At 45.5% G+C, this 25,784-nt stretch overlaps 1 protein-coding gene across 3 annotated transcripts in view; it reads right to left on the bottom strand.

Annotated features, from left to right (window-relative positions):
• Window positions 1-3,441: 3,441 nt before the first annotated feature.
• Window positions 3,442-25,784, bottom strand: part of LOC118704871 (acyl-coenzyme A synthetase ACSM1, mitochondrial) — a 42,925-nt gene continuing 20,582 nt past the window's right edge. For 2 of the 3 annotated variants that reach the window (XM_036412917.2, XM_045572469.1), the window contains 8 exons: window positions 24,731-24,810; window positions 21,619-21,742; window positions 19,396-19,476; window positions 18,796-18,897; window positions 10,538-10,665; window positions 9,445-9,544; window positions 7,745-7,864; window positions 3,442-3,755 (listed from right to left, as the gene is read on the bottom strand). In XM_036412917.2, the coding sequence (XP_036268810.1) occupies window positions 3,660-3,755; window positions 7,745-7,864; window positions 9,445-9,544; window positions 10,538-10,665; window positions 18,796-18,897; window positions 19,396-19,476; window positions 21,619-21,742; window positions 24,731-24,810 (831 nt within the window). In that variant the 3' untranslated portion in view covers window positions 3,442-3,659. The remainder of the gene's footprint in view (window positions 3,756-7,744; window positions 7,865-9,444; window positions 9,545-10,537; window positions 10,666-18,795; window positions 18,898-19,395; window positions 19,477-21,618; window positions 21,743-24,730; window positions 24,811-25,784) is intronic. The other variant, XM_036412920.2, reaches the window with a different exon arrangement.

Below are 25,784 nucleotides of genomic sequence, written 5' to 3'. Positions count from 1 at the left end.
ATGGCACACGCACTGTCTGAGCAGCACTTCCAAACATACGAAGAAACCATGAGGGGTGTAGCTCTATGGATAGAGCATCGGCCTGCACATGGAAGGGTCCCAGGTTTGCTTCTGGCCAAGGGCACATGCTGGGGTTGCCAGCTCGATCCCCAATGGGGATTGTGTGGGAGGCAGCCGATCCATGATTTTCTCTCATGGTGGATAGTTCTCTCTCTCTGTCCTTCTCTCTTACTCTCTGAAATCAATAAGAAATATATTAAAAATATTAAAACAGAAAAACATACGAGGGCCCAGACTGGTTTGGCTCAGTGGATAGAGCATCGGCCTGCAGATTGAAAGGTCCCAGGTTCTATTCTGGCCAAGGGCATGTACCTTAGTTGCTGGCACATCCCCAGTAGGGGGTGTGCAGGAGGCAGCTGGTCGATGTTTCTCTCTCATCAATGTTTCTAACTCTCTATCCTTCTCCCTTCCTCTCTGTAAAAAATCAATAAAATATATATTTTTTGAAAACGTAAGAGGAAGTGGAAAATTGGGTCTCTGAATGGTTTTTCTTAAAACAAGAAAAGTTCTCTTAGGACGGTATTCACAAATTACCTGAAAGATGGGGAAATGTGTAGCTAATGATGAACATTACTTTGAATAAAGCACTTTATTCAAAAATTATTGTAGTTTATTTGATTACAAAAATTTAGCATTATTAACTGGTACACCTAGTAGAAATAAAATATGGGGAAATTACCTTAATAATCAATAGAAGATCTGCCAGAGAGAACCCTGATAAAGGAAGACCAAAAGTCGACTACATACAGACTGGTAGGATGGGCAGAGGTGGGGAAGGGCTGTCCAGGCATTCACAGATATCAACCAAAGTTCTGGAGAGAGAGATGTCTCAGCTGTGGAGTTTGAGGTCTAACTCTGAGGTCTAATCCCCAAGCTGGGGCCCCCAGTAAAGAGTAACAGAACTAAGAATGTTACCCACATGATACCTGGGTGAAAAGCAGGGAGAGATGCTGGAAATTCAGGCACCCTCTCAAAGGGCCAACACACAAAATTCCCTGTGGAGCCACCCACTTTATGCCCAAGCAGAGAGAGGCAGAGCAGACTGGAGCTTTGGGAGCAGAAGCCAGGATTGGGGGCTCTGAGATGAGAGCTCAGAAGGCAGACACCAAGATTTCCTGTGCTGAGTCAGTCCCCTAATCAGCAGAGGACATCTTTCCCACACAGACATTTGCTATGCAGCAGGCCTTGCCTGAGGGAAGAGAGTTGACCCATCCTATTGGGAAACACCTTGCCCCAAAGTACTGAGTTCCTGAGGCCATTTAAGAGTCTAAAAATAACAGTTAGCCTCCAGGTAGAAGCAACTACCCAACCCTGTTGAAAAAAAAAGAAAAACTCTTGCCACACATGAGGACAATTGCCTGAGGGCTGTGGTCAGCAAACTATGGCTCCAGATGTCACATGCAGCTCTTTGGCCCCTTGAGTATGGCTCTTCCACAAAATACCACAGACTGGGTGAGTCTATTTTGAAAAAGTGGCATTAGAAGAAGTTTAAGTTTCAAAATTTTGGCTCTTAAAAGAAATTTCAATTGTACTGTTGATATTTGCCCTGTTGACTAATGAGTATGCCGACCACTGGCCAGAGGGCAACTCAAGTCAGAATCCTTTCAGTCTGTAGGCACAGGCAGTCCCTGGAGTCGTTAAGTCTTTGCCTGATCTTATTATTCAGAAAAGCATTTGATGCTGTTCTGCACTAAAGATTGAGAGGTGTAGCAGATCTACTTAATACAGTCACAAATCCAAACACACAGCCAAAATGAATAGACAAAGAAACAACCCCCAAATGAAAAACCAAGAGATTTCTTCAAAACAAGAGATAAATGAAGCACAGGTAATAAATTTATCCAAAACAGAGTCTAGGGTAATGATGATAAAAATGCTCAACAGCATGGGGGAAAAAAAAAAATATATATATATATATATAGTAACTCTACTCTGAAAACAGAAATACAAAATGACATAGCACAAATAAATAACACTGGAAGGAATACACAGCCAATTAGGGGAAGCTGAGGATAGAATCAGTGATTAGAAGACAGAGTTGGAAAAAAAAAATCACTCAATCAGAGAACCAGAAAGAAAAACCATTAAAAAACAGGAGAACAGCTTAAGGGAACAGTGGGACAACATGAAATGTAACAATATTCACATAGTAGGTGTGCTGAAAGAGGCAGAAAGGGAGGGAGGGACAGAGAACATGTTCAAAAAATAATTACAGAAAACTTCCCCAATCTGGTAAAAAAAAAAAAAAAAAAAAAAAAAAAAAAATCACACAAGTCCAGGAGGCACAGAGAATCCCAAGCAAGAAGAACCCAAGAGGGCCCACAGCCAGACACATCATAATTCAAATGCCAAAAATTAAAGACCGAGAGAGAATCTTAAAGGCAGCAAGAGAAAAGAAAACTGTTACCTACAAAGGAGTTCCCATAAGGCTGACACCTGATTTCTCATCAGAAACTCCACAGGCCTGATGGGAATGGCATGAAGTACTCAAGGTAATGGAAAGCAAGGATCTGAGACCAAAATTATTATATCCAGCAAGGCTATCATTCAAATTTTACAGTTAAATAAAGAGCTTCCCAGACGACAAAAAAAAAGTCTAAAGGTCTACATCACTCCCAAGTGGTATCTGTACGTTTTCCTGTGTGTTTCTGTGTCTGTTCCCCCAACAAACGACTTTAGAGGCAATCTCCCTACGACTAACTCCCAGCGGTGAAGGAGAAGGAGACAATATGTGCTTCCTCCCCACCCCCAGGCTGAGCCTCTTCTGCCCCTGCTCCTCCCAGCCTGTGATGAGCCCTGGGGATCCATCTCAAGGATGGATGAATGGAAGGGTCAGTTCATAGAACCCCATGCCCAGATTCGGGGAGGGGTTGGAGAAGACTCTGATAGTTGAAAGAATTTAAAAAGTGTGGAGAGAGTGTTTTTAGGGAGAACTCTGGATCCCTGGGAAGAAATATGTGGGTGGGTGCACATGGGGGAAAGCTAAGGGGTAAGACTCCTAGGCCCCTAGCTCCTCCTAGGAATGAGGGACTGGGAACCTCTGGAGAAGTCTGGGAGAGTCCAATGGAACTCTGGTTCCTGAAAAGCAGGTCACTCACTTGCCCACACGGGGCCTAGGCTGGGACCTAGCTGAGGAAAGTGCTTGGGATGCTCAGAGCATCACTCCCAGAACTGGGTCCTGGACATCTACTGGACGTGCAGGGCCACATGGGAACACTGGGGTGTGTGCGGCAGACAACAGGAGGGAGAACCAGGTCCTGTGCTCTCTCTAAAGGGAGAAGGGAGGGCAAGGAGGGACCGCATTTACCACAGGTTCATGTACATGATGAATGCGCAACACAGGATCACCCTTGATGTCAATGTCAGCACTTTATTATCTTCAGCCCCAATTTGAGTGCCCACCTGGGGAATCCAAAGGAACAAGAGCCTTGTTGGCAGGATAGTGACTGATGTTAACTTAAAACAACAGAAATGAGGGAATGCTGGCAGTCCTGGGTCCTTCCCAATCAGCCCCACCACCCCCACCTTGCCCCAGCCATGTGGGGGCACCGAGGGAGCCAGGTGTGTGCCCAAAGTCACACTCAGAAGGGATGCTGAATTTACTGTGGTTGCTTCTGACCGAACTCCTTTTCCCGAAGTTCACTTCGTTTGATCTTGCCAGTGACAGTTTTGGGCAGCTCAGGGACAAACTCCACCTGCGTGAGGAAAAAGCAAACCAGCCTGAGTCCTTCTGTCACTTCCTACCCGTCCCCAGCCCGTCCAAACAGGCTGCAGCAGGTGGTGGCCTCAGTGGTGGGGGCCAAGTACGTCAGGTCCTCCTCCTGACCCCTGAAGCTGCTGAAGCCTGTGACGTGCTCTGACCAATGAAATGTGGTGCAGTGAAGCATGCCCCCTCTCACAGGAGAGTGGGACCCTCTGAGCCTGGCCACCCCCTCTGTCCATCTCTGACAGCACCTGGCAGGTGCCTACGTGGGGGCTGCTTCTCTATCCTGCTCCCAGGAGACCAGGATGGGCATGTGGCATGAGCCTTTCTTACAATAACCCATGCTGCTGTGGGGCTATTTGTTACAATAACAACTAGCCAAGTGGTGTCCAACATGGGAGACACACCACACAGAGGGTCAATTTGATTTTTAAGGGGAGCAATTTGAGAATGAGTTATCAACAGTGGATTTTTCCCATTTTTTATGGTTCTAGGGGCCTCATACACAGTATCCTATCTAATAAAGAGGGAAAATGCTAATTGACCCTCACACCGTCTCAAAGATGGCGGTGTCCATAGCCAAAAGACGATGGTGCCCAGTCCCTCCAGACCCCCAGCTGCCCAGGACCAGCCTGAGGCACTGGCAAGCCTGAGATGGCAGCTGTCCAAATGTCCAGGGCCAGCCAAATCTCAGGTAACCAGGGCTGGCCAAGCTTTGTGCTACTGGCAGTGACGGTAGCAGAAGTGTGAGAGGAGCATGCCTTCCCCTGATTGCTGGGTCGACTCCTGCCCCTAAGGGCTCCCAGACTGTGAGAGGAGACACGCCAGGCTGAGGAACTCCACCTCCAGTGCATGAATTTTCATGCACCAGGCCTCTAGTATAAATATATATTGTGACATATTTATGCATTTCAGTTCTCCATTATATGTTTTGAAACTTCATTTGCTATTTTTTCGTATCACTTCATTTTATCATTTTTTTTTTAACAATTTCTTAGTGATTTCTTATTCAGTACTTCAACTGTCCTTTCATTCTTTTTTCTCTTGCATGGATGCCATGTTCTTTAGAAGGTTTAGACCAAGTTAATGGTCTTTTAGGGTTCCTTCACATGAACAGAATTCACTTTTTGAAAGTATATGTCACAAGCGGGGCCTCAGGATTTTAGAGATGCTTAGATGGAGCATGGCCCCAAAATGGTTGGGAACCACTGATCTAGGCTGTCCTAACTGGTATGCATTCTCTATTCTACTCTCTAGGAGGCAGCAGAGCCTAACATTAAAGCAAGAACGCTGCTGCTGTTGTAGAGACACTGGTTTGAGGTCCAGCTCTGCCTGTATTAACTCTGTTCTCTGAGCCTCAATTTCAACTCTGTAACATACATCGTTAGACATCTCAGGCTGCGGAGAGGATAAATGAAATAAGAATGCACGTGAAGCATTGAACCCAGGGCCTGGCATGTGAAGTAAATATTCAGTAACTGTTAGCTCCACAGCTTTACAACATGCACTAACTATAAACATTCAGACAATGTAAGAAATGGTCACTTGTTGGCATACGTATCCTTTCAAACTTTGTTTCTAAACAAATACAATAATATTAAGTATATTCTCTCATAGCCTGTTTTTTATCTTAATAATATATTGTGGTACCTCTGTATTAAAAAAAATCTACATCATTAAAAATTACAAGATAATATTACATTTTACAAATAATTTTATAATTTCTCTAATGGACAAATGCAGCTCTGGCCAGTCTTTCTCAGTGGTTGGAGCATCATCCCACACAGCAAACTGTCATGGGCATGATTCCAGATCAAGGGCATGTACTTGGATTTCAATTTCAATTTCCAGTTGGGGTATGTACAGGAGGCAGCCAATTAATGAGTCTCTCTAGACCAATGTTTCTCTCTCTCTCTCTCTCTCTCTCTCTCTCTCTTTCTCTCTCTCTCTCTCTCTCTCTCTCTCTCTCTCTCTCTCTCTCTCTTCCCTTCTCCCTCCCTCCCTCCCTTCCTTCCACTTTCTTTAAAAACCAATGGAAATATTGACAATAACTAAAGATGTAAACAGAAAACAAATGCAGTAGAATAAGAATGAACTGCCATAGATGAGATATAAAATGGCAGCAGAGGCCTTAGCCAGTTTGGAGTAGTGGATGGGGTGTCGGCCTGCGGACTGAAGGGTCCCAGGTTTGATTCTGGCCAGGGACAACATGCCTGGGTTGTGGGCTTGGTCCCCAAGGGGGGGTGTACAGGAGGCAGCCAATCAATGATTCTCTCTCATCATTGAAGTTTCTATCTCTCTCTCCTCCCTTCCTCTCTGAAATCAATAAAGAAATACACATTAAAATAATAATAATAACAACAATAATAAAAAGGTGGCATAAGAAGTGGATGCTGCACAAATATGCTCCCAGGAACAAACTGGTATTACAAGTAAAATACAGAACAACTTCCTGAATAATCAACAGAAAACTCGCAGCAGAGAACACTGATGTCTGAGGAACAAAAGTGGAGACTGCATAGAGACTTGTAGGAGGGGCAGTGGCGCGAAAGGGCTTACTGGACGCTCAATGACAGCAACTGAAGTGCTAGAGAGATATCTCAGCTGTGGGGGGTGCTACTGAGAATTCTGGGGTCTAACCTCAAGCTGAGCTCCCCAGTGGAGAGAACCGAAACTGAGGAGGGTACCCATATAACATCTGGCTGTGAAAAGCAGTGGGCTGCTATCTGCCAGGGAATAAGAGCTGAAAATTAAGGCACACTCTTAAAGGGCCAGCACACTAAATTCCCTGTGGAACCACCCACTTTGTGTTCAGGCAGAGGGAGGGTGAAGTAGACTGGAGCTGTGAGAGCAAAGCCCAGAACGGACAACTCAGGGGATACAGCTCAGAAGGCAGACACCCCAAGTTTCCTGGGCTCACATTCCCTCAAGGGGTCATCTTCCCCACAGACATTTGACTTGCCTGAAGACAGACAGTTAATACACCCTACTGAAAAACACCTTGCACTTAAGAGATTAAAAGTCCAATTAGGCAGAAGCAACTGCCCCACCCTGCTGAAAAAACTCTTGCCACACCTGCCAACTATGGCCAGGGACAATTCAAGTTGGAATCCTAACAGTCTGGAGGCTGATCTAATTAATCTGTAAAGCCATTGACACTGTCCTGCACTAGAGACTGAAAGGTGTAGATTATCTACCTAACTAATACATAGTCACAAATTCAAAGAGACAGCCAAAATGAGGAGACAAAGAAACAAGCCCCAAATAAAAGACCAAGAGAATTCTCCAGAAGAAATAAATGAAGCAGAGATGAGAAATTTATCTGAATCAGGATTCAGAGTAATTATGGTAAAAATGCTCAACAGCATGAAAAAATATATAGTAACTATGAAAAAAGAACAGTCTGAGATAATGAATGACATAACACAAATAAAGAACATGTTGGAAGGAATACAAAGAAGATTAGGGGAAGCTGAGGATCAAATCAGTTGAAAATATCACTCAATCACAGAACCAAAAAGATAAACAATTAAAAAATAGGAGGACAGCTTAAGGGAGCTGTGGGAGTACTTGAAACATAACATTATTAGAACAGCAGGTGTGCCAGAAGAGGCAGAAAGAGAGAAAGGTATAGAGAAGGTGTGTCAAAAACTAATGGCATAAAACTTCCCTAATCAGGTAAAGAAAAAAAGTCACACAAGTTCAGGAAGCACAGAGAATCCCAAAGAAAAAGAATCCAAACAGGCTTACGGGCAGACATCATCATTAAAATGCCAAAAATCAAAGACCAAAAGTATTTGGGGGATTCTGACCCAGAACGGAGGTTCCATCCCATTCAGTTGACTGCATCCACCCCTAAGCCGAATTGCTTCTTCTGCAGAGAAAAATGCTCCTTCTATGTTCGGGTTCAGCATCTCCCGGCCACCCGACCAGACTTGGGGCAGCGGAGCTCAGAAGGGCACGAGCATGGGCCCCACTCACCTTCCTCGGGTACTTGTACGGGGCGGTCACTGACTTCACGTGCTCCTGCAGCTCCTTGATGAGCTGGTCTGGGTCATGGGACAGAAACTGTGGGGTCAGGACAACGAAGGCTTTCACCACCTGCAACGCACAACCAGAGCGGGGGATGGGGGTCAGTGCCACCCAGTGGCCGGGTTTAAAAAGTAAGTGTTTATGCAATGCATGGCAAGACAAGCCGACACCAAGCCTTTGGAAACGGCTCAAATCCGAATACTTCAATTTCTACCCCTTCCCTTGCAAAATCACTTAACCTCAGATTCCTTCTCTGTGACATGCGCAGAGTACATCCCATGGAGCTGAACATGATGGCCTTATGTTCAGATTCATTGAGCTAGTACATATAACACATGCACCTCAGCATCATTATTTTCACCACCGTTTTTACCACTAATGTATGTACAGTTCTGTGCCTGGAACCTCTGGGCATTTAATAGTTGTTGGTAACTTACTGACCTTATTGTTTTTATATTTTCTAAGAAGTTGTTGATTCTTTTCTTTTTTTTTTTAATTTTACACAGGGAGGAATTGAGAGGGATAGAGAGTTAGAAACGTCCATGAGAGAGAAACATCGACCAGCTGCCTCCTGCACACCCCACACTGGGGATGTGCCTGTAACCAATGTACATGCCCTTGACCAGAATCAAACCCGGACCCTTCAGTCCCCAGGCCAACGCTCTTCCACTGAGCCAAACCAGCTTCGGCTGATTCTTTCTTTAAAAAAAATATATATATATATATATATATATATATATATATATATATATATATATATATATATATATATATGTTTGTACTGATTTCAGAGAGGAAAGGAGGAGGAGAGATATAAACATCAATGATGAGACAGAATCATCACTCTGCTGCCTCCTGCAGGCCCCCCACTGGGGATCTAGCCCACAACCTGGCATGCGCCCTGACTGGGAATCAAACCTCATTCCTGGGTTCACACTCAACCAATGAATCAGACTGGCTGGGCTGACCTTATTGCTTTTATATTGTTACTAGAGGCCCGGGACACAAAATTCGTGGGCTTGAGGAGGGAATCCTTTAGCCTGTCAGTCCCAGAGCTCTTGTGGGATGTCCGACTGCCAGCTTAGGCACGCTCTCCACAGAGGTGAGAGAGGCTCCTGCCACTGCCAGTGCACTCACTAGCCTTGAGCCCAGGACTGATCACCACAGGAAAGCTCCAACATTGAGCGTCCACCTCTAGTGCTCAGTGCATGTCATAGCAACTAATTGTTCTACCATTAGGTTGATTTGCACCTTATCCTGTCGCATTTATGTTCCCATTGAATTGCACAGGCCTTGTACATAGTAAGTAATCAATAAATCCGGTGAATTCATTGGAAACAGAGTGATCAGATTTCCATCCTGGCTCCACCGCAGTATAATTCAGGCAAGTTATTTAACTACATTATGCTGTCTCTCTGTCTATTACGAGGGCATAATAAGTAAGGGTTTCTAACTCATTACATTGTTGTGAGGGATAAATGAGCCAGCATACCCTGTATTTACTCAGGATGTCATGGATGATTCTACAGTGCCTCCTGCTGCCCACATGGTGTAAGTGCGGCACACATACCCACTGCTCTGAAAGATTCCCTTGCACCAGCTGTCCAGTGCCCACACGCAGATCCCCTATCTCCTGTCCTTCTCCTCACCTGCCCTCGGATCGGGTCCGGGCTGCTCACCACAGCTGACTCAGCCACCGCCGGATGCTCTGCCAGGGCGTTCTCCACCTCTGCCGGCCCAATGCGGTACCTGTGGGACCAATGGTTCCTGCTCTGCTTCTGAGCAGATGCCAGGGCTGGAGTGACCCAGACCCTCCAATCTCATGTTTGGGAGCCAGATTTCCCTGGGCACGGAGAGCAACCTCCATGGGAGCCAGAGAATTGTGAAAAGGCTCTGTAGGGACCAGGATGTGAAGACCTGGGCATTGCAAGCTCAGATGCTCCCAGGGCCTCCCCTCACTGCCTCTGGTGGGCAGTGGGGGTGGGAGGCTGTCCTCCTGAGGCTGAGTGTGTGGCACAAGCATCTTCCCAGCAGGACTCTTACTGTGCACTTGGGAGCCTCAAACTTTGTCTTAAACCTTTATGGAAATTCTGTCTCATTACATCAGCATCCAATGTAGAAATTTAAAAAGTAAAGCAAACCTAATTTCCCTGATGCATCTAAGGGAAGTTGTTACTTGTGTCACTTTTTCTCCCTACATCACCTAAGTGGTAGAGACAACAGATCGGGAGCTACACTATCTCAGTTCAAATCTGGGCCTCTCCCTGAACTATCTTGAAAACTTTCAGCAACTTAGTTCACTGGTCAGTGACTCAGTGTTCTCATCTGTAAGATAGGCACAATAATGGCATCTACTGGGTGAACAAAGCACAGAGCAGTGCACTTTCACACAGTAAGTTCTCTATGAGCTTAGCTGGTATTGCTGTTGTTGTTCTGTGGCATGTGTCCCAATGGAGGAACACAGAGAATAATGTCCCCCAACCCATGGGGAAAAATGGGCGCTCAAACAAGGTCTCCCTTCCCAATCCTATATCCCCTCTTTAAATTGCACGATGTCTCCTGTGGTTGCTCTTCCAGGCCTTCTTAAACTTTCTTTTGATGTTGGAGGAGATGCACAGATACCCCAGGCCGAGGCCCTGTAACATGGCTGCATTCAGGAACAGGTTGCACCTTTCATCACCAATTCTTGGAGAAATGTTGTAGCAACCTAGAGCCTGCCAGGCCCAGGTCAGCCACACCTACCCAGAGGCATTGATGATGTCATCGTCCCTCCCCAGGAACCAGATGTAGCCCTCTTCGTCAATAGTTGCTTTGTCCCCAGTGTTGTAAAAGTCCCCACACTCCACTTTGGCTGTCTTCACTGGGTCATTCTGCAGAGAGAAGGGCACTCTTATTGAAGGCAGTGAGATTAGAGATGCTGAGCTGCAACATGGGGCTCAGATCTGAGTTTGAATCCTGCTCCTTACTCCACCAGGCACCTGTGCAACTTTTGTAATCTCTCTGAGTCTATTTACTTTACATGCTAACACTCAATGCATGCTACCTGTAAATTAATGTACAAAATACACTGACAATTGATATTAATATAACACAGTGGCTGAACAGATGGAAGGTGATAATAAACTTTTCTAAATGAATTTTCTTCCCCAAGTACCATCTCATCTCATCCTCAAAGGAAGCTTGTGACCTGGCAAGTGTGGCTCATTTGCTTGAGTGTCATCCCATGTACCAAAAGGTGGCTAGTTCACTTCTTGGTCAGGGCACATGCCCAAGTTGTGGGCTCAATGCCCAGTAGGGGGCATGCAGGAGCCAGCTGGTCAATGTTTGACAAAATAATGGCAGAAAGCTTCTCTAACCTGGTGGAGGAAAAAGTCACACAAGTTCTGAAGGCACAGGGAACTCCAAACAAGAAGAACCCAAACAGACACATGCCCTGACACATCATCATTAAAATGCCAAAAATTGAAGACCAAGAGAGAATCTTAAAGGCAACAAGAGGAAAGTAAAATGTTACCTACAAAATATCAATAGCTCCCATAAGGCTGACACCTGATTTCTCATCAGAAACTCTATAGGCCAGAAGGGAATAGCATGAAGTACTCAAGGTAATGGAAAGCAAGGATCTAAGACCAAGATCACTATTATCCATCAAGGCTATCATTCAAATTAGACAGTCAAATAAAGAGCTTCCCAGACAAGATAAAAAGGCCAAAGGAATACATCACACCAAGCCAGCATTGCAAGAAATGCTATAGGCACTGCTGTAATGAGAAGGAAAAACAGAGGGAGAAACCTACACATACAGAATTAAAATGGCAATAAATAAGAACCTATCAATAATAACCCTAAATGTAGGAGAAACCAAGATGGCAGCATAGAAAAAATCTAAACTGCTGCCTCACACAACAATTTCAAAACTACAACAAAAAGACAAAACGTCTATTACCCAGAACCACAGGAAAGCTGGCTGAGTGGAAGTTCTACAACTAGAAGAAAAGAGAAAAGAACATTGAGACAAGCACAAGACCTGAAAAGCTGAGGTACAGAGGCGTGTGAATCGGGCTGGCGGCAGGTGTCTGGTTGCACTGCTTCTTTCAACCTAAAGGGAGACAAGCTCCCAATTACTCTGAACTCCAGTTTCTGGGGGGATGAAGGGGACCCAAACTCCTATGGGGAGAAGCTGGACTATCTGCCATCGGGTCTGAAAGTGAGGGCAGCTTTCTTGCAGAGGTGCGCCCAGCAATCATTGTTTACTGTGCTGGGGCGCGGGATGCGGGGAGTTGGAAACACAGAGATGGCTGACTGATAACCATGGCTGATTGCCACGCCCTAGCTTAGTGACTCCCTGAGATCCCAACCTGCACAATCTACAAACCCACCCTAGCTCCAAGCAGTGGCTTTTGCATATAAATGGCCTGCCCTATTGCAGCTTAACCAAACAAACTTCAGCTCTGGTCAGACAGCTCCAAAACCTCCAAACTCAAAGCAAAGAGGAGAAAACTGTTGGTAATGCTGTAGCTCCTGCTGAGTGGCCTGAGACAGTAGCTGGCCTGCACCCCACTGGAGATCCAGAAGTCAGAGTTTCTAGTGGTCAGTGTGAGACAACACCAGATTTCAACTACTCACATACGTAAGTGACACATTCAAGAGGCAGACTCAAGGACCACCAATGCCTCACTGAAGCAAGTCCTGCCCCATAAGCATGTCTCCAGTGCAGCAGTTCTTCCATTATAAACACAGCGGGTCCTCAAAGCCAATTGACCTAGAGGTCAACTCCTCCCAGGGACATCAATAACAGTCAACACTTAAATACATCAAGTCTGTACACACAGTCCACAAAGGGGTGCACCAAGAGTGTCCACCTCAGGTAACTGGGAGGCCAACCCATTGTCCCATATAGGACACCTTAGCACACAAGACCACCCTACCAACTCAGGGAAGCAGCAAAAATGTGGAGACAAAGAAACAGATCAGCCGAAACCAGTTTGGCTCAGTGGATAGAGCGTCAGCCTGAAAACTGAAAGGTCCTAGGTTTTATTCCAGACAAGGGCATGTGCCTTGGTTGTGGGCACATCCCCAGTGGGGGGCATGCAGAAGGCAGCTTATCGATGTTTCTCTCTCATCGATGTTTCCAACTCTCTATCTCCCTTCCTCTCTGTAAAAAATCAATAAAATATATTTTTAAATGAAATAGATCACAAACGAAAGAAATGGAGGAAAACAAATAACTGGATATAGAGTTCAAAACCACGGTTATAAAATTTTTCAAGAATTTCCTGAGAGAGAAGCCAAGATGGCAGCATAGGTAAACGCCTAACTGCAGCCTCCACAACAATTTCAAAAAATACAACTAAAATACAAAATGGACATTATCCAGAACTACAGGAAAGTTGACTGACTGGAAATTCTACAACTAGAAGGAAAGAGAAAACCAGAAGGAAAAATCAGAGGAGCTATAAAAGGCTAAGGTACAGAGACACGGTGCACGTGTGGGGAGAGGACGGAGCTGGAGAGGAGGGAGTGGCTGAGTGCCTGGCTGGCATTCCCTAGCAGGAAGGAGATAAAAGCTCCAGATTGTGCTGAACCCCAGTTCCGGCTGCACTGAACCCCAGTTCTGGGCGAGACCTTGGGGACCCAGGCTCATATAGAGGGATTCTAGGCTGAAAGGCAGAAACTCAGAGGAATGGCAAAAGGCAGAGCCCCAGAGTCACGCATATTGTGCGCAGAAGATGGACTATGACTGTGCCACTGGATTGCCCTAGCGAGAAGGAGACAAAAGCTCCGGACTGTGCTGAGCCCCAGTTCCAACTGCACTGAACCCTAGTTCTAGACCAGACCCTGGAGACCCAGGCTCATATGGAGGAATCTGGGCTGTAAGGAGGAAACTCAGGGGAGCAGCAAAAGGCAGAGCCCCTGAGGCGCGCACATTGAGCACAGAGAACGGACTGTTGACTGATTGCCCTAGTGGAAAGGAGACAAAAGCTCTGGACTGCACTTAACCCCACTTCCAACTGCACTGAACCCCAGTTCCAGGCTCATTGGGGGAGAGACCAGACTGTCTTGTAGTGGGCAAAACTCACAGGCACCTTTCTCTCAGAGGTGCTTGCAGCAAGTACCAAAGCAGCAAGTACCAAAGGATACTGAGGAACACTGAGACTCAGGAACCTCATAGGGCAGGGCTGACAGGAAGCCAAGGCTGTAGGCTCCACCCTGAAACTCCGCCCCATCCAAGCTGAACACAGAGGCTTTTACAATTTTCCATGTCTAGTAGAATAAGACTGTCTCCTGGCATAGACACACCTGATCCTCACAGCGAATTGGCCTGGAGGTCAGTTCCTCCCAGTGATACCAACAACAATCAAGACTTAACTACAACAAGGCTGTACACACAGTCCACAAAGGGGTGCACCAAGAGTGTCCACCTCAGGTAAATGGGAGGCTGACCCACTGAACCATATAGGACACATTAGCACACAAAACCACCCTACCAACTCAGAGAAGCTGCAAAAATGCCAAGACAAGGAAACAGATTCTTGAAAAACCTTATAAGCATGGTTTTGAACTCTATATCTAGTCACTTTTTATCCTCCTCAAACTAAAGAAATGGAGGACAAAAAGCTACTGGATATAGAGTTCAAAACCATGCTTATAAGGTTTTTCAAGAATTTCCTAGAAAAGGTCAATAAAATAAATGAGATCTATAAGGATATGAAAAGGGATCAATTAGAAATAAAAAGGGATCAACTAGAAATAAAGAATACATTGTCTGAAATAAAAAATATTATACAAAGTCCTAAAAACAGAATGGAAGATCGCAAGAATCAAGTCAAAGATTTGGAACATAAAGAGCCAGAAGACACTCCTCTGCAGAAGCAAGAAGACAAGAGAATCCAGAAAGTTGAAGATAATGGAAGAAATCTCTGGGACAACTTCAAGCGAACCAACATCAGAATTATGGGGGTCCCAGAAGATGAGAGAGAACAAGATACCAAAAACATATTGGAAGAAATAATGACAGAAAACTTCCCCCACCTGGTGAAAGAATTAGACTTACAAGTCCAGGAAGTGCACAGAACCCCAAATAAAAGGTATCCAAAGAGGACCACACCAAGATACATCATAATTAAAATTCCAAGAGCAAAAGACAAAGAGAGAATATTAAAAGCAGCATGAGAAAAGCAAGTAGTTACCTATAAAGGAGCACCTATACGATTGTCAGCTGATTTCTCAACAGAAACCATGCAGGCCAGACGGAAATGGCAAGAAATATTCAAGGTGATGAATAGCAAGAACCTACAGCCAAAAATACTCTACCCAGCAAAGCTATCACTCAGAATCGAAGGCCAGATAAAGAGCTTCACAAATAATAATTAAAAAAAAAAGCTAAAGGAGTTCATCACTGCCAAAGCAGAATTATAGGAATTGCTGAAGGGGGTTCTTTAGGAAGAGGAAGAAAATAAAGATAAAAATTATAAACAACAAATACATAACTATCAACAAGTGAATCTAAAAACCAAGGGAATTAAAAAATCTGATGCCAAAACCGGTTTGGCTCAGTGAATAGAGCATCGGTCTGTGGACTGAAAGGTCCCAGGTTCGATTCTGGTCAAGGGCATGTACCTTGGTTGCAGGCACATCCCCAGTAGGGGATGTACAAGAGGCAGCTGATCGATGATTCTCTCTCATTGATGTTTCTAACTTTCTATCCCTCTCTCTTCCTCTCTGTAAAAAATCAATAAAATATATTTTTAAATAAATAAATAAAATAAAAAATCTGATTAACAATATTAACTGTTGAATATAATAGAATCAGAGCTATGGAAGGGGAGTGAACTGATGATTCTCAGGGAAAAGGGAAGTCAGGGTGTGGGAAGAGACTAAACATAAACTGTGTACCTATAGATGAGGTCAATGGAGGGTGTGAAAAGGGCAGAGGGTGAGGTGGGTACCTGGTGGAGGGGAGTAATGGAGTGGGACAAAATGAGGAATATTTGTAATAATATGAACAATAAATATTTATTTAAACTTTTAAAAAATAAAAAGAAATTTAAAGAAAGAGAATTTCCTAGAAAAGGTCGATAAAGTCAATGAGACACTCGAGGATATGAAGAAGGACCAACTAGAAATTAAACATACACTCGCTGAATAAAAAATATTATACAGAGACCCAACAGTAGACTTGAGAAACACAAGAATCAAGTCAAAGATTTGGAATACAAAGAAGCAAGAAACACTCAACCTGGAAAGAAAAAAGAAAAAAGAATCCAAAAAATTGAAAATAGTGTAAGAAGCCTCTAGGACAACTTCAAGTGTACCAAATTCAGAATTATGGGGGTGCCAGAAGAAGAGAGAGAACAAGCTACTGAAAATCTATTTGAAGAAATAATGACAGAAAACTTCCCCCACCTGGGAAAAGAAATAAACTTACAAGTCCAGGAAGTTCACAGAACCCCAAACAAGAGGAATCCAAAGAGGACCACAGCAAGATATATCATAATTAAAATGCCAAAGGCAAAAGACAAAGAGAGAATATTAAAAGCAGCAAGAGAAAAGCAGTTGGTTACCTATAAGGGAGCACCCATATGAGTCTCAGCTGATTTCTCAACAGAAACTATGCAGGCCAGAAGGGAGTGGCAAGAAATATTCAAAGTGATGAATAATGAGAACCTACAACCAAGATTACTCTACCCAGCAAAGTTATCACTCAGAATTGAAGGGCAGAAAAAGAGCTTCACAGACAAGAAAAAGCTAAAGGAGTTCATTACCACCAAACCAGTATTATATGAAATGCTGAAAGGTATTCTTTAAGAAGAGGAAAAAGAAGAAAAAAAGTAAAGATAAAAATTATGAAAAAGGAATATATATCTATCAACAAGTGAATCAAAATATCAAGTGAATAAAAATCTGATGAACAGAATAAACTGGTGAATATAATAGAATCAGGGGATTAGAATGGGAGTGGATTGAAAATTTTCGGTGGAAAGGGGTATAGGGGATATGGGAAGAGAATAGACAAAAATCATACACCTATGGATGAGGACAGTGGGGGGTGAGGTAAGGGTAGAGAGTGAGGTGGGAACTGGGTAGAAGGGAGCTATGGGGGGGAGGAGAAGAAACAATTGTAATAAATCTGCACAATAAAGATGTATTAAATTTTAAAAATAATAATAATAACCCTAAAAACAAAATACATGGTCCAATCAAAAGGCATAGGACAGTTGAATGGATACAAAAACACAAGCCAACTATATGCTGTCTATAAGAGACCCTCCTCAGAACAAAAGACATGCACACAATAAGAGTGAAGGAATGGAAAAAATAAGAGTGAAGGGGAGAAAAAGCTGGAGTAGCAATATTCATATCTGAAGGCCATCACAAAAGACAACAAAGATCACTTTAGTACATAATACAGAAGGGATGGATCCAGTAAGAGGATAGAACCCTGAAAAATATATATACACCCAATATAGGAGCACCTAAATATATGTAAAAAAACTGCTAGACTTTAACAGCTAGAGGAGAGATTGACAACAATACAGTCATAGCAGGGGACTTTACCACCCTGTGGCTTCACTGGATAGATCTTCCAGACAAAAACGTGACCAAGAAACAGTGACTCTGAAGGACACACTGGATGGGATATAATTGACATTTATAGAACAGTTCACCCAAAAGCAGCAGAATATAGTACATTTTTCTCAAGTGCAGGTGGATCATTCACAAAGATAGACCACATGTTAGGACACAAAACAAGTCTCTACAAGTTCAAGAAGATCAAAACCATATCAAGCAATTTTTCATATCACAGTGGAATGCAATTAGAAATCAACTACAATAAAAATACCCCAAAACATTCAAACACATGGAGGCTAAATAGCATGTTATCAAACAAAGAATGGGTTACCAATTGGTATAAGAAATAGATTTTAAAACCTTCGTGGAAACAAATGAAAATGAACACACAACAACCCAAAATCTCAGGGACACAACAAAAGCAGTCCTGAGAAGGAAGTTAATAGCATGACAGGCCTACCTCAAAACAAAAAACTTAACAATAAACTATTTTTTAATGGAAAAAAAAACAAACGATTTAACCCTTCAACTTAAAGAAATACAAAGAAGACCAGAAAAGCCCATAGAAGCAGAAGGAATGAAATAATAAAGATTAGAGCAGAAATAAATGACATAGAGACTGAAAAAACAATACAAAAAAATCAGTGAAACCAAGAGCTGGATCTTTGAAAAGATTCAACAAAATTGATGAATCGTTTAACCAGTGCTTTTTACTGTTGGTGGATAGTATCATGTGAGCAGCAGCGCCACCTGGAGGCTACAATGATGACAACAGTGACACCTAAAGAGCCTCTGATGGCTGTTCTTTTGGAAAAAGGATATGGAATCTGAGATCCATTTCAGGTGTGCCCACCTTTCCATGCCCATCTTGGAAGCTGAGAATCTCCTCTTAGTGGCCTCTACTATCCTGGGAGGGCTAGGGTTTATCTGGTCATGAGTCTGAGCCAGTTTCCTAAATTAGAGCCATCACAAGTTTCTGTAATCTCTGATTTCCCATTAGGTTATGGGGCTGAAACACTTGAGTTTGAACCTTAGCTCTGCCATGTATTTGACATTGGGAAACACATGATTCCTACGGTCTGATTTTCTCTGAGAAGTGCGGGTAAGGGAGGCCTCAGGAGGCTCAGGACAGTTACTAGGTTTGCGCACGCCCTGTTGGTAAATTGGAGAGTAGGATGTGAACCCAGCCGAAGCCTGCATTCTTAATCAGCCCCAAGTCCGAAGATTCCGAAGCCAGGCTTCTCCACCGCACCAGTGCCACGTGGGTCAGGAGAGGAAAGGCTGTGAGCTTTGCGTGAACTAGACCTGGCTTCACTGAACTGGAGCACATAACGGGAGATGGGAGGAGTCTCAGGATGCAGAGTTGGGTGTCTCCCTTATCACTGCAGGGTGCTCGGGCCAGGGAGCAGCAGGCGGGGCACCCTCACCTCATACAACATGAACAGGCCGATGGGCTTGGTGGGCTTCATCCTGATGCCAAGGTTGCCCTCAGTGTTGGGCGGCAGGATGTTGCCTTTGTCGTCGATGACCTGGAGCAAGAGGTCTGTGAGGCCCCCTGCAGGGCTCCCAGCCCTCCTGCCTCCCTTGCTCCCCCCCCCCCCCTCCAGCTCTGCCTGGCTTATGCGTGTGACACCAGTGGGGACCATGGGGAGATCCCTGTCAGGAAACAGAATGAAGCTGTCAAGTCTTTGAAATCAGCAAGTCATGGGCGTGTTTGTTTCCTGGTGTGGACATCGAGTGTGTCTTCAAGCTAGAAAACAGGGGTCAGGACAAGCTAAAAGCTGGAGGGTGGACAGAGCTGCCGGGCACCCCCAGGTCCTGTGCGCCGTGGCTGTTGCACAGCCTCGGCTGGCACGGTGAGCTGCACTGATGCCCACAGTACTGACTCTCCCAGGAAACCAGAGGGGAACTAGGAGAGGAGGAAGGACAACTCGGACGGGGACCCGGCTCTTCTGCCGCCTGGTGTCACACGGGGTTGATCCCAGCTGAACCCTCAGTGCTCCCTGGCCACGCCTTTAGGACCAAACCTGGACGTCGAAGGGCGGGATGGCTTTCCCCATGGAACCGGTCTTGACCTGTGACCCCCGGGCAGTGCCGCATGTGATTCCCTGTGCACAAAAGGAAGAGAAGACCAGTTGTCAAAGGCTCCAGGCCGATCACAGAGCAGCAACAATGGTTCACAGCACCCCGCTCACACACACTGCTCTTAGAGCCTGTGGGGGAGCTGGGAGCTCTGCGCGCTGGGCTCAGGGCATTGACCCAGCTCTTCAGCAGACAGTCACTGCGCCCGACATGTGACATGCACTGGGCCAGTGCCAGCTGCCAGGGCCACAGGGTACTGTGGGGGAGGCCAAGAGAGGAGCAAAGGGCTGACCTCGAGGTTGTGGGTGTGTGCTGGGTGGAGGAGTGCCCACTGCATGCCAGGCATGTGTCCATTTGACCAACACTTACTCAAGACTGAACCTGACAGAAACCTGCCTCCTCTGCACTCGGGTCGAAAACTGTGAATTGTCTCTCTGTAAACTGATTTGGGGCCAATCAGCCTGAAATCACTGAAATCTCTTAGGCTGTGCCTCTGCCACCACTCCCACCCCCATTTGCCCTCCTGATGAACTATGCCTCCTTCCTGGTTCTCTGAAGCTAACATCTGTCCTAAAGCTAAGCCTTCAGTCACACAGATGAGTTAATGCCCTGGGTCTCCCCTGTCAAAGGGGCCAGGCCGCACCCTTTCTCAGGGCCTGCAGGGCGGGAAGCTGCTCAGGTCCGCACTAGTGAGCTCACCTGGATCCTTAGGGCAACCAGCCCAGACTCAGGCCCCAGGAGAAGTCCCGGGCGATCCTCCTCCAGTGTCATTTCCCCTGCATTTCTGTTGTCGCCAACAGGCCTTATACTGACGTTTGGGCATGTTTCCCTCCACAGATACCCAGTGTCTGAGCTTAGAGATGTCCCTTCTGCTCTGCACCCCTGACACCTGGCCCACGACCTCCCACATCAGTGCTGTCAGCGGGCTGGCCCTGGGGGGGCGGGGGGTGCAGGCTGGGTAACTCCGGGGCTTACACATTCCCTTCCACTCCCCTCGCCACCACCCGCAGGGGCAGCATTCCATTCCCATTTGGGAGACAGGGAAGTCGAGCTTCTGGCAGGCTCCACGGTATGCCTGTGGGCTTCATGCTGCCACTGGCGATGCTGAGAGGAACTGAGACCTGAGCTCCTGGCAGAGGAAGGTCTGCTCTCCAAGCTGCTGTTCACACTTCAGGACATAGCAACACCCACAGGTGAGTGAGCAGGTTGCAAGAGCTTTGAGCAATGAGGCTCCATGCAGCCAGGAGGGAGTATTCTGTGGCTCAAGCAGTCCACACTAAGGGGTGGGGTTATGAGTGTAGGGAGTGCATCTCCTAGTCCAACAGTGAACTGTGAGCCATGCCAGGTCAGGCCTAGAGCCCTCCCATTTCTCAGGCCTGGAAGCAGACCACTTCACTGACTAAAATAAAACATTTTTCTCAAAAACAATACACCGTGAGACAAATATGTGAATTAAGACCACCCTACAGGTCCTGAGAGGGATGACTCTGTGAGCTGACGGGATGGTGGGAGGCAGGCTAGTAGCTGTGTCGGCATCAGGGGGTTGAGGATGCTTCCAGAGAGAAGCAGCCCCTCCTCCTAACACTGAAGCCCCTGGGGGTCCAGACAACACAGCAGGCTGCACGGCCCACCCACTGTGTGCTCAGTGACACCCTTGGGGATCACACTGTGTGTGTGTGTGTGTGTGTGTGTTGCCTGTGCTCCCTCCTCTCCTCCTGCTCATTCACCACAATCACAGGTGTGTGCTGCCCTCATCCACACCCAGAGATGAGCTTCGAGGCCAGCTCCTGCCTGGCCCTATGACTGCAGCTCTAGGGAGGGAGGTGACATTGGCAGCACTCATGGGCGGGGCCTCAATTGACATTGCTCCTTCTAGCTCCCTGATCCCAGGGATGTAGCCCTGTCCTCAGACCCCAATGGAAGGTTTTGCCCAATAGCCATCAGCACACTGGGGTCTTGACAAGTCAAAGAATGTGTGTGAATTGTCTCTCTGCAAACTGATATGGGGCCAATGAGCCTGGAACTCCAGAGCCGCCCTCTGCTGGGTGTGCATGTAGTGGGTCCTGTGCACACATTGGGCCTGTGCACACAGTGGGTCCTGTGCACACTCTCTCGCAGATTCAGCTCCTCTGCTGGTCTGGGTGGCCCTGTGCGGCCCATCCACCTACCGTTTCCGACTGTCCGTAGATTTGGTGGAGCAGAAGGCCCGTCTGTTCTCTCCACTTCTCTTGCTCCTCGGGCAGCAGGGCTTCCCCGCCAGTAGTGCAATGCTCCAGAGTGGGGAACCTGAGGCTTGGGGGAGACAAGGTGTCCACAGAGCTTCAGAGCAGGCCCTGGCCCTCCTGTTCAGACCCCGGAGTGGGGAGCCTATATACCTTTCTGTTTCCTCACTTTCTTACTTGCCTTCCGGTTGGATGTAATTCACTTCAGGTTGGACGTCATTCACTTCCGGGTGTCACTCCCTAAAAATTGTTCTTCAGTGGGGTGATGAGGCTAAGGGGTTCAGTTAGGGATCCAACTAAATTTGGACATTGAAACCTCGTCTGAGGGAAGCTTCTATGTGGAAAAAGCGATATTTTATAAACCGCGAGGGGGTGAGGGCTGGGACTCCGGGGACACGTTGGGGGTTATGGGACTGCACTTCCTGCTTTGTGGGAGATGGGTTATGTGAACTGAAGGGCTTTGCGTTCCCGAGTGGAGAATGCAAGTTAGGGATTGTCAGTGAATTGCTCTGGTCATCATGGAAGATTGGGCTGGATGTGGGAAACCAGGAGAGGTCACAGGTAGAAGCCCTTTAAGAAGGAATTTTGGAGAGAACAGAAAAGTCTGCTGTGAACGTGTAGCAGATATATCCTGTACCAGGCACACCATTTGCTATACATTATTTCTCCTCCATTTCTGCCAGGAAAATTCCCAGAAATAATACAAAAACAATCACAATCATAATGGACTCCCTAAAGGAAATGAGAAGTGACTGAGGTCTGAGCATCATCAGCAGGCTGAGCTGGACCAATTCTTGGAGATGAGGGTAGTGGCAGACCTCTGGCTCCAATTCCCACGCACCCCACCCCAACTGTCATCTCTCCTGATACACAGAGTCAGGAGTGGTGGACCAGGGGGCTGATTTCATTAGGGGTGTCTTCCTCACTTGTCTGGAGTTTGCTCCAAAGTAGGTAAAATTACCACAGTCTCCAATGGAGTCATTAGTGATGCCCTGATTGAATTTTTACTGTGTTTGGACCAAGTTCATCATCTGAGGAATGTCGCAAAAAGTGTCTGTCATATGAGCTTTTAAATACAGATAGAGGCAGACTCCAAGGGCATGCTGGGATGGAAGCTTTGTGAATAAAAGCAAGTTATATTTCAGAGTTAGCTTCGTAAGGGTAGTTGTTCAAGTCCTTGACATTTTAACTCTGTGTCTAAAAGTTATTAGGTCTGATTTTTGAAGCAGCCATTTCCATTTTAGAGTCTCTAAAAAATATATAAATATATCTCAAAGACAAGATTAGCTCAAAACTAATCTACAAACATGGGGAAATACAAAAATAAAGTTATAGCAAAATAACACTACATCCATCAGATCGGTAAAAATTAAAGACTCTTACAGGAACAAATGTTGCCAAGGATGTGGAACAAGGGCACACATACTGATTGGATACTTTGAAAAATAGGGGGTAGGATGCGGTGTCAGTGTGACTCAGCAATTTCTCCTAGAAATACACCACATAGTGAGTGCACAGGGTGAATGTGCAAGAACAGTGCTAGTCATCAATCCCCCTTAAATGAAACCACCCAATTATCCATTAGTGGTAGAACGTTTTGAAAAAAATGTGGACTTGTACAAAATGGGATATTATACGGCAATAAAAGTTAGCTACAGCAATATGATGCAATGTGGGCACATCTTAAAAATATGATTTTAGAAAAAAGAAGCCAGACATTACAGAATAATATCACTACAAAGTTCACAAGCAAGTAAATAGATTGATCGGTTTCATAATATTTCCTTAGAAGGGAAACTACAAAGGGAAAAAAGAAAAAAACACACAAATGAGGGAACGCCATAAAAGTCAAGATAGTGGGTTCTTTTAGGGGAGTTGGAGAGGTCTAAGGAGGTCACTGGGGCTGGCAATGTTCTCTTATTGTGACTTGAGTGACTGGTTACATACTGGATTAATTTTCAACAATGTCTTCATCTACAAATTTATGTCTTGTGTATTTATCTGTGTGTTTGTTATTTCACAATAAAAAGGTTTGGGGGGTGGGGACACAATGGTGCAAGGCTCACTGTTACATTACTATCTTACACCTGCTTAACAAACAAATTCGCCTGGCTGGTAACTATCACTACCAACATATCTCTCTCTCTCTCTCTCTCTCTCTCTCTCTCTCTCTCTCTCTCTCTCTCTCTCTCTCACACACACACACACACACACACACACACACACACACACACACACACAAGCTCTCACTGACCTCAAAGAACCAGAGTTGCAACAGTCTGACCATTACCATCCTTGACTAGTATTGAAAGAAATAGCCAGGGGAAAGGCTGACAATGTTGATCACAGTCAGCTGGGAAGCAGAGGTCTGTTTCATACCCAAGAAATGGCAGCATATTCTCCCCAAGGGGATTAACACCCATCTCTCCCCCCTCTGGTTCAGAATTGTGTGTAAGGAGATACGGGGGAGATCAGAAACTGCCCAGTAAAGTCAAACTGGCACAGGGGGAGGTGTTAGATGACAGAGGCTGTCAGTCTGACCTGGAATAAGATAGTTGACTAAAGGTGGACCCAGTGCATGCCCCTGGAATCTTGGGAAGTTAACTGGTTGTTTTAAAAAAGCTCCTGGTTGAGAACCAGAGGGTAATGCTGGCTCTCCCTCTCTTGCCTGGGACCCCACTGGCTCAACTTATTCCTGTCCCTCCCGCCCAGGAGCAAGGACCATGCAAGTCTACAGGCACCTGGGCCTGGGGGAGACTTCCAGGCCCAAAGGATCATAAAGCAGAAACTCCAGGCATTGGCCTTTGAAGATGAGATTGGACTTTTCCAGGGCAGGACCAAGAGAGATGGGCCTTGGGAAGCCCAGAGGAGAACTCTATTGATGATATGTAACAAATAAACCACATTGCCACATCGTGATTTCCTGTGTGTGGATCCTTGGGATTCTTTCCTCCTAACCCTGTGCAAGAGCCTGTTTCCCACCTACAAGACCATGGTGAAACAGACTCCTTAACCTCCTACCCAAAGATTGTGATCACAACAAGCCACTTCTACATACCTGCTAAAATTCTGCTGCAGAATCATTCGAAATACAGAGGGCGCAGTAAGGCACTGGGTGATGGGGTATTTAAAGAATGTCTGCAAGGTGAACAGAGAAAAATATTATATTTATTGTTAAGATGAAAAATACTGGCCAACAACAACAAAGTACTGGCCAATTATTACCTTTTTTTTTTTTTTTTTTCCCCCTGATCTCCCTTCTAAGAGAGCCCATTTATTTGTTGATTCTTTCAGTATTTGTAAATTGAACATGAATGTGTTTATGGACTGAGGAAATAGAGTTGATGAAAAGTGAGAGATTAAGCCGAGACCGGTTTGGCTCAATGGATAAAGCGTCGGATTGGGGACTGAGAGGTCCCGGGTTCGATTCCGGTTAAGGGCATGTACCTTGGTTGCAGGCATGTCCCCAGTAGGGGGTGTGCAAGAGGCAGCTGATCGATGACTCTCTCTCATCGATGTTTCTAACTCTCTATCTCTCTCCCTACCTCTCTGTACAAAATCAATAAAAATATATTAAAAAAAAAAAAAAGAAAGAAAAGTGAGAGATTGATAATATAGTAGAAAGGACATAATGGATTAAAGATGAGTAGTGAGGGGCTCCAATGGAAGGGCCTGGAGAAGAACGGGCCCCACAGTGGCGAGGGGAGGGGCCTGGGCTTGAGAGGTGGAGAGGCAATTCTGGGAAGGAAAGCCAGGGTGCAGTGAGTACAGACACAAACAGCAAGTTCAGGTGCAGGAAGTCATTTGAAAGGGTTTATCTAGGCAACTTCAATTGTCACCATGATGTACACGTAACAGTAACAGCTACTGCTGCCAGTTCCTGAGTGTTTTCAGGTGCAGGCCTGATGGCTAAGCACTTTACACACTTTGCCCGTATCATCTCAATATTCCCAACAATCTTATGAAATCATAATTATTAAAACTCCCATCTGACAGGTGAGGAGACTGAGCTCAGAGAGGTGAGGTTACCTGTAACAAATGTTAAAAGTGTGAAAAGGAACTGGAACCAACATATTCCAAGGGCCCTGTTTTTAAACACTTCAATCAGTTCA

This window comes from Pipistrellus kuhlii, unplaced genomic scaffold (assembly GCF_014108245.1).
Source record: "Pipistrellus kuhlii isolate mPipKuh1 unplaced genomic scaffold, mPipKuh1.p scaffold_m20_p_48, whole genome shotgun sequence".
Lineage (NCBI taxonomy): Eukaryota > Metazoa > Chordata > Mammalia > Chiroptera > Vespertilionidae > Pipistrellus > Pipistrellus kuhlii.
The sequence above is the reverse complement of the archived record's forward strand: the minus strand, read 5'-3'. Positions and strand labels throughout refer to the sequence as shown.